The sequence below is a fragment of the Entelurus aequoreus genome, linkage group LG02 (genome assembly GCF_033978785.1).
Source record: "Entelurus aequoreus isolate RoL-2023_Sb linkage group LG02, RoL_Eaeq_v1.1, whole genome shotgun sequence".
Lineage (NCBI taxonomy): Eukaryota > Metazoa > Chordata > Actinopteri > Syngnathiformes > Syngnathidae > Entelurus > Entelurus aequoreus.
The window spans coordinates 89,316,007-89,328,506 of record NC_084732.1 but is presented as its reverse complement, the minus strand read 5'-3'; the positions used below and the strand labels follow the sequence as shown (position 1 = coordinate 89,328,506).

General features: G+C 33.7%; 1 protein-coding gene across 2 annotated transcripts in view; it reads right to left on the bottom strand.

Moving 5' to 3' along the window:
* Positions 1-6,219: 6,219 nt before the first annotated feature.
* The window catches only part of LOC133664824 (vascular endothelial growth factor D-like), a 7,638-nt gene continuing 1,357 nt past the window's right edge, over positions 6,220-12,500 (bottom strand). The window contains exons 2-8 of one of the 2 annotated variants that reach the window (XM_062069759.1): positions 11,510-11,711; positions 10,198-10,318; positions 9,831-9,900; positions 9,635-9,762; positions 9,456-9,571; positions 6,475-6,637; positions 6,220-6,391 (exon numbers count right to left, since the gene is read on the bottom strand). In XM_062069759.1, coding sequence (XP_061925743.1) covers positions 6,373-6,391; positions 6,475-6,637; positions 9,456-9,571; positions 9,635-9,762; positions 9,831-9,900; positions 10,198-10,318; positions 11,510-11,711 — 819 coding nt within the window. In that variant the 3' untranslated portion in view covers positions 6,220-6,372. The remainder of the gene's footprint in view (positions 6,392-6,474; positions 6,638-9,455; positions 9,572-9,634; positions 9,763-9,830; positions 9,901-10,197; positions 10,319-11,509; positions 11,712-12,500) is intronic. The other variant, XR_009828643.1, reaches the window with a different exon arrangement.

The window sequence follows — 12,500 nt, the reverse complement described above, 5'->3', positions numbered from 1 at the left end:
TTGCTCAATTTACCTTTAACTCTATGTTATTATTAATAATTAATGATATTTACACTTAATTGAACGGTTTAAAAGAGGAGTAAACACGAAAAAAATGACAATTACATTTTGAAACATAGTTTATCTTCAATTTCAACTCTTTAAAATTCAAAATTCAACCAAAAAAAGAAGAGAAAAACTAGCTAATTCGAATCTTTTTGAACAAATTAAAAAAAGAATTTATAGAACATCATTAGTAATTTTTCCTGATCAAGATTAATTTTAGAATTTTGATGACATGTTTTAAATAGGTTAAAATCCAATCTGCACTTTGTTAGAGTATATAACAAATTGGACCAAGCTATATTTCTAACAAAGACAAATCATTATTTCTTCTAGATTTTCCAGAACAACATTTTTAAAGAAATTCAAAAGACTTTGAAATAAGATTTAAATTTGATTCTACAGATTTTCTAGATTTGCCAGAATAATTTTTTTGAATTTTATTCTTAATAAGTTTGAAGAAATATTTCACAAATATTCTTCGTCGAAAAAACAGAAGCTAAAATGAAGAATTAAATTAAAAAGTATTTATTATTCTTTACAATAAAAAAAATACATTTACTTGAACATTGATTTAAATTGTCAGGAAAGAAGAGGAAGGAATTTAAAAGGTAAAAAGGTATATGTGTTTAAAAATCCTAAAATCATTTTTAAGGTTGTATTTTTTCTCTAAAATTGTCTTTCTGAAAGTTATAAGAAGCAAAGTAAAAAAATTAATGAATGGATTTAAACAAGTGAAGACCAAGTCTTTCAAATATTTTCTTGGATATTCAAATTCTATTTGAGTTTTGTCTCTCTTAGAATTAAAAATGTCGGGCAAAGCGAGACCAGCTTGCTAGTAAATAAATAACATTTAAAAAATAGAGGCAGCTCACTGGTAAGTGCTGCTATTTGAGCTATTTTTAGAACAGGCCAGCGGGCTACTCATCTGGTCCTTACGGGCTACCTGGTGCCCGCGTTGGTGACCCCTGATATATATATATACACACATAAAGTCAGGAAAGCTACTCACCATGTTGCTGCCACTGTCCAAATGATGAGGATGATGATGATGATGATGATGATGATAGAGGCATCGTAAATGTGTGTGTGTGTGTGTGTGTGTGTGTGTGTGTGTGTGTGTGTGTGTGTGTGTGTGTGTGTGTGTGTGTGTGTGTGTGTGTGTGTGTGTGTGTGTGTGTGTGTGTGTGTGTGTGTGTGTGTGTGTGTGTGTGTGTGTGTGTGTGAAGCCCCCTGTAGTTTTCCACTTCTGTTTTAACCAGAAGAGGAAGTTGCTCTTCTATCCTCCTCTCAGAACCAGAATGGGCTTCCGGTAGTCCGTGGTCTCCTTGTGCACTGCAACACTAAATATTAACCATGAAGTAAGAAAATGAAGAAGTACTGCAACACTAAATATTAACCATGAAGTAAGAATATGAAGAAGTATTGCTACGCTAAATATTAACCATGAAGAAGTATTGCTACACTAAATATTAACCATGAAGAAGTATTGCTACACTAAATATTAACCATGAAGAAGTATTGCTACACTAAACATTAACCATGAAGAAGTATTGCTACACTAAATATTAACCATGAAGTAAGAATATGAAGAAGTACTGCAACACTAAATATTAACCATGAAGTAAGAATATGAAGAAGTATTGCAACACTAAATATTAACCATGAAGTAAGAATATGAAGAAGTATTGCTACACTAAATATTAACCATGAAGTAAGAATATGAAGAAGTACTGCAACACTAAATATTAACCATGAAGTAAGAATATGAAGAAGTATTGCAACACTAAATATTAACCATGAAGTAAGAATATGAAGAAGTATTGCTACACTAAATATTAACCATGAAGTAAGAATATGAAGAAGTACTGCAACACTAAATATTAACCATGAAGTAAGAATATGAAGAAGTATTGCTACACTAAATATTAACCATGAAGTAAGAATATGAAGAAGTACTGCAACACTAAATATTAACCATGAAGTAAGAATATGAAGAAGTATTGCTACGCTAAATATTAACCATGAAGAAGTATTGCTACACTAAATATTAACCATGAAGAAGTATTGCTACACTAAATATTAACCATGAAGTAAGAATATGAATATAATATTTAGTTGTATCTAAAGTTCTTTCAGGATGTATTTGAATATAATATTTAATTGTATTTAAAGCTCTTTCAGGATATATTTTAAATATAATATTTAGTTTTATCTAAAGTTATTTCAGGATGTATTTTAAATAAAATATTTAGTTTTATTTAAAATTATTTCAGGATGTATTTTAAATATAATATTTACTTTTATTTAAAGTTCTTTCAGGATGTATTTTGAATATAATATTTAGTTGTATTTAAAGTTATTTCAGGATGTATTTTGAATATAATATTTAGTTTCATGTAAAGTTATTTTAGGATGTATTCTAAATATAATATTTAGTTGTATCTAAAGTTCTTTCGGCATGCATTTTAAATATAATATTTAATTGTATTTAAAGCTCTTTCAGGATATATTTTAAATATAATATTTTGTTGTATTTAAAGTTATTTCAGGATGTATTTTGAATATAATATTTAGTTGTATTAAGTTCTTTCAAGATGTATTTTAAATATAATATTTTGTTTTTTCTAAAGCTCATTCAGGATGTATTTTGAATATAATATTTAAATTTATAAAAAATGTATTTCAGGATGTATTTTAAATACAATATTAAGTTTTATTTAAAATTATTTCAGGATGTATTCTAAATATAATATTTAGTTTTATCTAAAGCTCCTTCAGGATGTATTTGGAATATAATATTTTGATTTATTTAAAATTATTTCAGGATGTAATTTAAATATAATACTTAGTTTTACCTAAAGCTCTTTCAGGATGTATTTTAAATATAATATTTAGATTTATTTAAAATTATTTCAGGATGTATTTTAAATAAAATATTACATTTTATTTAAAATTATTTCAGGATGTATTTTAAATAAAATATTAATTTTTATTTAAAATTATTTCAGGATGTATTTTAAATAAAATATTAAGTTTTATTTAAAATTATTTCAGGATGTATTTTAAATAAAATATTAAGTTTTATTTAAAATTATTTCAGGATGTATTTTTAATATAATATTTAGTTTTATCTAAAGCTCTTTCAGGATGTATTTTAAATATAATATTTATATTTATTTAAAATTATTTCAGGATGTATTTTAAATAAAATATTTAGTTTATTTAAAATGATCTCAGGATGTATTTTAAATAAAATATTTAGTTTTATTTAAAATGATCTCAGGATGTATTTTAAATAAAATATTTAGTTTTATTTAAAATGATCTCAGGATGTATTTTAAACATAATACTTACTTTTACTTAAAGCTCTTTCAGGATGTATTTTGAATATAATATTTAGTTTTAGCTAAAGTTATTTCAGTAAGTATTTTAAATAAAATTTTCACTTTATAGTAAATTACCGTTATCTTTACTGTCAAAGTTGTGATATTTAATGAACATTAACATTCACTCTGTAGAAATCCAAGACTTGCAAAGTGTATTATTAACCAAATATTAATGTTTGTCCTTCCAAATAATGGAAGTCTTTTCACTTCCCTAAGCAGCGAGATCCAGAACAGGAAGTGAAGACTTTTGGGTATCAAATATTCAACTGACATGGGGAGACACTTCTCTGCGACACCTGCAACAAATCAATAATAATATTACTACTGCACATTAATAACATTATTACTGCACAATAATAACATTACTACTGCACAATAATAACATTACTACTGCACAATAATAACATTACTACTGCACAATAATAACATTACTACTGCACAATAATAACATTACTACTGCACAATAATAATATTACTACTGCACAATAATAATATTACTACTGCACAATAATAACATTACTACTGCACAATAATAATATTACTACTGCACAATAATAACATCACTACTGCACAATAATAACATTACTACTGCACAATAATAACATTACTACTGCACGATAATAACATTACTACTGCACAATAATAACATTACTACTGCACAATAATAACATTACTACTGCACAATAATAACATTACTACTGCACAATAATAACATTACTACTGCACAATAATAACATTACTACTGCACAATAATAACATTACTACTGCACAATAATAACATTACTACTGCACAATAATAACATTACTACTGCACAATAATAATATTACTACTGCACAATAATAATATTACTACTGCACAATAATAATATTACTACTGCACAATAATAACATTACTACTGCACAATAATATTACTACTGCACAATAATAATATTACTACTGCACAATAATAATATTACTACTGCACAATAATAATATTACTACTGCACAATAATAATATTACTACTGCACAATAATAATATTACCACTGCACAATAATAACATTACTACTGCACAATAATAATATTACTACTGCACAATAATAACATTACTACTGCACAATAATAATATTACTACTGCACAATAATAACATTACTACTGCACAATAATAATATTACTACTGCACAATAATAACATTACTACTGCACAATAATAAAAAACTGTACGTTTTAAAGGACATGTACGTTGCATCAAGGTCTTGTACCTGCTGGCTATAAACTGCACGCCACACGGACTCTCAGATGAATAGTAAATGGAGAAATGTGGCCCCCAGGTTCTTCGGTACTCTTATATGGAAAAGTGGCCCCCAGAAGTATTTAGTTGAAAAACTTCCTTGTCATTTGTATTGAAGCATAGAAGAAACCAGAACAAAGATGGATAGATGCAACTAGGGATGATGCTCGAAACCGGTTTTCCCGGTTGTTCGATAAGAAAAGAACCGAGTCCTTGGACTCAAATCCCTTTTTGAGAACCGGTACCCGTTATCGAGGCCACTATAGTAAAGAAAAAGAGTTGGTTCTTTATTCGAATCCCTGGGAACGAATCCCAAATGGGCAATGTTATGCCCTTTTGATTGTAGACTCTTACTGACACCTTGTGGCGATATGAAAATACTACGCGTCATTAGTTTGGGCACTTCCGGGTTGAGACAATTGAGAAGTAGACAAGTTGTGTTAGCTCTTACAAGCCTTGGAAAAGATAAGTCTGTAAGTAAACTGTTTAACTTGTTTATGTAACTCCATATTAAGGTGGAAAGTGGTTACATTTGATACTAAGATGTTTATTGAAAAACGATTGTTGTGCACTGTTTCAATGGATGTTTTGAGGACTTAAAATGGCTGCCAGTCGTGTATTTCCACCATCTAAATAGTTTCAACACTCAGAAGTATTTGATTGATGATAGTACTGCATATTTGTGTGAAGCTAATATTTACATATTGTGTATTACATTAATTGAATCACATAGCTTATACATTTTTCATTGTGTGTATTTCAGTTTAAAAAAATAAAAAATAACAGTCCAGTGCAACACAAAAGTAAAGATAGGAAAAGACAAAGCAAGATCAACAACAATAAAGAGCCTAAATGGATTAATCTGCTTTGGAACTTTATTAGATGTCTTGGATTGTTTGTTAGCTGCCTGCCTGTGTGTGTAGTTAGTATGTTCCAATAGCAGCAGAAGTGCACTTTTTGGAGAGCTGTATTATTTTCAGTTTTGTGCCCAAGGGACTGATTTTATTTAACACTATATTATTATTTATACACATATAGTGATCACAGAGACAGGTTGTTTTTGTGTTACTGTATATATTTGTTTTTCTGAAAAATCCCACTTAATATACTTTGGGTTACAACAGTCAATATTTATTTATTTTATTTTTTAGGGGGGTAACAGTCAATATTTATTTATTTATTTATTTTATTGTATTTTTTTCTTATAAAATAAAAGTGAGCTTTTGTTAAACCGAATATTGTGTTTTTTTTCCATATACAACAACCTATCTGGAATCGATAAGAGAATCGATAAGGAATCGGTTCGATAAGAGGATTCGATAATGGGCTCCAACTCGATAATTTCTTATCAAACATCATCCCTAGATGCAACCTTGTCTAAATATTAGGATCTGAATGTAAGTTCTTGTCCAAGTTCTGACACAACTGCTATGTAACTTTTAATTACATTGACGCAATTTGAGTAAAAGGTGATAAATAATCCATCCAAACTATGAAAATAATCTTTTTTTATAATCTACAGCGCACAAAGAAAAACTGTAAATTGATCCAAATATGTGATGAATAGTTATGATTGTCCTAATTACTTCTTTCATTAGCATAAATAGAAGTGTCAATAAATTATGAGCGTGTCGTCTGCGGTGCTCAGCTGGTCACTGGCCAGTGTTCCTGCTACTTGGGCCACCTGCACCTGTCAACAACAACAACAACAACAACAACAACAACACCGTACGTCAAACAGGAAGTAGGAGGGAAGAGTTTCCTGTGTGGCACCTGCAAGACGCAGCATCAAAACGTTGGCGCCTGTGAGCGCAGAGGGAAGAGTTGAGGTGGCAGCGATGCGCCCTTATTTGGGCGGTGGGCTCAGGAAGCGGAAGGCAGTCGCAGCGATCCACGTCGATCTCACAGTCGGGCATCCAGGAAGTCACCGGAAGCTCTAAACACAAAGTCATGTTGTTTTGTCATCGTCAGCAATTAGCCGAACCTCGATTTAAGAACCCTATTGGTTCTGGAACTGAAATCGTGAATGGAAAAGTTTGTACAGTGAAGCAGATGTCTCCGTAAGAAACAACATAAATATGAATAATTGGTTCCAGCCAGTCCATGTTTTAGTGAAGACAATATCCAGTAATATAAAGTAGTACATAACAAGGATCAACTTTCTATTTATCAACAAGACCAAACAACAACGACAAGCTGAACTGTCCTATCTGTGCTGCTCTGCCAACACGCACATACACAGAAGTCCCTTTGGCGCCCTCACAAACGATCAGAAATCACAAAAATGATTAACTTCAACAACCGTACTGCTGCAAAAATAAACATTTTAAAAAGTCAAATCTACTTACAGGACATCAGTACTGCTCAGATAGCGGGGCGATGCTTTATCAGTATCATGATTTGAAAAGCCGTGCACTACAAATTGTAGCTATTAATCCTGACTTACTCGTTTTGATTTAAAAAAATAAAAATCAGCACAAATTGGGTTTTTTTATTTTTGTTTTGTAGGTTTTATATATTGTAATTAATGTTGCTGATCAATTTGAATTTATTATTATTAATTGAGTTGATTTTATTTTATTTTTCAGTATCAAATGGTTCACATTGGTCAAAAAATGTTTATAGTTTCAATAAGGATTACTTTTATTTTTATTTTATTCCAGGCAGTTTGAACCTCTTCATATCTTTTCAATGTTACTAAAGTTATTTTTTGTTGTAAGTCGATCTATATTTCTTTCTTTTTGGGTTTCTTTTATGTAAATAAGCATACAATGTTTTGCAGAGGTGTACTTATCACAATTTTCTACAGATATTATTAGGGATGTCCAATAATGGCTTTTTTGCCGATATCCGATATTCCGATATTGTCCAACTCTTATTTACCGATACCGATATCAATTGATACCGATATATACAGTGGTGGAATTAACACATTATTATGCCTAATTTGGACAACCAGGTATGGTGAAGATAAGGTCCTTTTTTTTTAAATTAGTAAAATAAAATAAGATAAATACATTTAAAACATTTTCTTGAATAAAAAAGAAAGTAAAACAATATAAAAACAGTTACATAGAAACTTGTAATTAATGAAAATTTGTAAAATTAACTGTTAAAGGTTAGTACTATTAGTGGAGCAGCAGCACGCACAATCATGTGTGCTTACGGACTGTATCCCTTGCAGACTGTATTGATATATATTGATATATAATGCTTACGGACTGTATCCCTTGCAGACTGTATTGATATATATTGATATATAATGCTTACGGACTGTATCCCTTGCAGACTGTATTGATATATATTGATATATTATGCTTACGGACTGTATCCCTTGCAGACTGTATTGATATATATTGATATATAATGCTTACGGACTGTATCCCTTGCAGACTGTATTGATATATAATGCTTACGGACTGTATCCCTTGCAGACTGTATTGATATATATTGATATATAATGCTTACGGACTGTATCCCTTGCAGACTGTATTGATATATATTGATATATAATGCTTACGGACTGTATCCCTTGCAGACTGTATTGATATATATTGATATATAATGTAGGAAGCAGAATATTAATAACAGAAAGAAACAACCCTTTTGTGTGAATGAGTGTAAATGGGGGAGGGAGGTTTTTTGGGTTGGTGCACTAATTGTAAGTGTATCTTGTGTTTTTTATGTGGATTTGATAAAAAAAAATTTAAAAAGTAAATAAATTAAAAAACGATACTGATAATAAAAAACCGATACTGATAATTTCCGATATTACATTTTAAAGCATTTATCGGCCGATGATATCGTCAGGGAATAATTGAGAAACACTGCAGTTCATTAACATCCACAAAAGCAGACAGAGGCAGAGAAGGGAGGGGCCAGGGGAGGGGCCGTGTGTGTGTGTGTGTGTGTGTGTGTGTGTGTGTGTGTGTGTGTGTGTGTGTGTGTGTGTGTGTGTGTGTGTGTGTGTGTGTGTGTGTGTGTGTGTGTGTGTGTGTGTGTGTGTGTGTGCACTTGTCTCACCATCCTTGTGTGGAAATACACTTGACAAACCACCCTTTCTGTGAGGACCTTTTGACTTGTGAGGACATTTGCATGATCCTCACAACTACAAAAGTAAAAAAAATGTTTTACTTTGTGTGTTTTGCATTTTGAAGTGAGGTTGCAACTCTCTACTCCCATCTAGTGCTAGATATATTTTTTTCATCATTCTAGCTATAGTGGAAAGGGGGGCCCTCACAACCTACTAACCAAACGTGGGTCCACACAAAGTAGGCATGACATGAATGTGCGTGTGTGTGCGTGTGTGTGTGTGTGTGTGTGTGTGTGTGTGTGTGTGTGTGTGTGTGTGTGTGTGTGTGTGTGTGTGTGTGTGTGTGTGTGTGTGTGTGTGTGAGGTGCCGCTGAACGAGAGTTAGTTGGTGCTGTGCTGTGAGATTAGTCCACTTTGGCATAGTTTTTCCAGAAAAAGTCCGTTCTCATCACAATTAAAACTTTCTGTGGAACAAAGTCAATTTCCTCAATCTCTTCAATAGTAGCGGGACACAAAATGGAAGACTATAAAAATACATAAAAAATAGTGGACCAACGCAGAAAACAATCCCAGGTATAAAAATATGACAGGTGGGTCAAAGTGACAAGTTGGTTGTTGATCCCAAACTGTTTGGGAATTGTTGTCTTTACGGGGGATCCTGAACGCACCACATCAGGTGTCAACAGGTGTGCTTCAATGCATGAAGTTAGCAATCCCTCACCTGGCCGACTGGAGGGGTAAGGTATGCACCTGTCGCTCGCACAATCCCAAATCCACCCGCTGACGCAAAGTCTCCTGGAACCTTCCGCCTCCGACGGCCGTCCAATCAGAGCGCAGCTGCAACCAAAGCGGGTGAAGGCGGCGGCCATGTGGTGCGCCTTCCTTTGCCGGAGGACTCACCTGCCGCTCCCGTGGGGCCGGGCGTGGCGCCGTATGATGGCGGGCTCCAGGCACCCGCAGTCGGTGTGGTTGGCCACCCTGATCAGCAGCGGCTCGGGTAGGAACTTGAAGGGGATGATGCTGAGCACCTGCGACACACCACAGGTGAGTTGACCACAAGGCTGCCGGGTGAGGTGCGGTGAGGCGGAGCACGTACGGTTTTATTGACGGCGAGTGCGCTCGTGTTTCTGCACGTGACGCCTTCTTGATTGCAGCAACCCCCGCATCTGCCAATCACAGTGACACGTCACTCAGGTGACATCATGTCAGCACAGTCTCACTCACCTGCAGACTAACATGACAGAACAACTTCCGGCTACCCTTAAAAAGGTGGGAAAAAGGTCAACATGGGGGGGGGGGGGGGGGGGGGTGAGTAAAATATATTCAGTCTGAGACTGGACACCCGGGAAGGAAGGGGGTACAGACGAAGGCCAGGAAAAAAAAGCTCAATAGTCACAGCACACATAAACAAGTTATAAAGAACCCACAAGACTTGCAACAGAGGGGAGGGAGTGTATTCTCACCTGTGTAGGGACACACATGGAGGCTTGAAGAAGACTGAAGGGTCAGTTCCCAGCTCCTTGGCCACGTCCACACACGTCTCTCTGGGCACACACTGAGTCTTCTGCCACTCCTCATCAATGGCTGCGAGTCAGGAGGACATGAAGTGACACGAAGGGACATGAAGTGACATGAAGTGACATGAAGGGACATGAAGTGACATGAAGTGACATGAGGGGACATGACGTGACATGAAGTGACATGAAGGGACATGAAGTGACATGAAGTGACATGACGTGACATGAAGTGACATGAAGTGACATGAAGTGACATGAAGGGACATGAAGTGACATGAAGTGACATGAAGGGACATGAAGTGACATGAAGTGACATGAAGTGACATGAGGGGACATGACGTGACATGAAGTGACATGAAGGGACATGAAGTGACATGAAGTGACATGACGTGACATGAAGTGACATGAAGTGACATGAAGGGACATGAAGTGACATGAAGTGACATGAAGTGACATGAAGTGACATGACGTGACATGAAGTGACATGAAGTGACATGAAGTGACATGAAGGGACATGAAGTGACATGACGTGACATGAAGTGACATGAAGTGACATGAAGGGACATGAAGTGACATGAAGTGACATGAAGTGACATGAAGTGACATGAAGTGACATGAAGGGACATGAAGTGACATGAAGTGACATGAAGGGACATGAAGTGACATGAAGTGACATGACGTGACATGAAGTGACATGAAGTGACATGAAGGGACATGAAGTGACATGAAGTGACATGAAGTGACATGAAGTGACATGAAGTGACATGAAGTGACATGACGTGACATGAAGTGACATGACGTGACATGAAGTGACATGAAGTGACATGAAGTGACATGAAGGGACATGAAGTGACATGAAGTGACATGAAGTGACATGAAGTGACATGAAGTGACATGACGTGACATGAAGTGACATGAAGGGACATGAAGTGACATGAGGTGACATGAAGTGACATGAAGTGACATGAAGTGACATGAGGGGACATGAAGTGACATGAAGTGACATGAAGTGACATGAGGGGACATGAAGTGACATGAGGTGACATGAAGTGACATGAGGGGACATGAAGTGACATGAAGTGACATGAAGTGACATGAGGGGACATGAAGTGACATGAAGTGACATGAAGTGACATGAGGGGACATGAAGTGACATGAAGTGACATGAAGTGACATGAAGTGACATGAGGGGACATGAAGTGACATGAAGTGACATGAAGTGACATGAAGTGACATGACGTGACATGAAGTCTCCCACCTTTGAGTATGTGCATGCTGTAAGACTCAGCAGCGTATCGAGTAGATCGATGAGATCCTACATAAGGCGGAGATAAAAGTGTCTCTGCGTGCTGGAGTCTCATCTGACATTTCCACAACTTCCAGTCAGGGAAGTTAGTCAGTCTGAGAAGTTCATCTAGACTGGAAGACCATCTCACTCTCTTCTCCCACACCTCCATCACCTGTAACATCACACCTATATATATATATATATATATATATATATATATATATATATATATATATATATATATATATATATATATATATATATATATATATATATATATATATATATATATATATATATATATATATATATATATATATATACACATAAGTCCATTACATATTATATATATATACTGTATGTATATATATATATATATATATATATATATACACAGTATGTATGTATGTATATACACATATTTACATACATATATATATATACACATACATGTATATGTATATGTATACATACATATATATACATATATGCATACATACACATAAATACTTATAAACACACAAATATACACAAATATATATATATATATCTATTAATACACATATATACACCCACACACACATCCACACACACCCACCCACACGCACACATTTTATATATATATTATATACATATACACAAACATATATACATCTACATATATACATACATATATACATGTACATATATACATACATATATACATGTATATATATTCATGTACATATGTACATGTACAGTACATATATACATGTACATATATACATACATATATACATGTACATATATACATACATATATACATGTACATATATACATGTACATATATTCATGTACATATGTACATGTACAGTACATATATACATGTACATATATACATACATATATACATGTACATATATACATACATATATACATGTACATATATACATACATATATACATGTACATATATACATGTA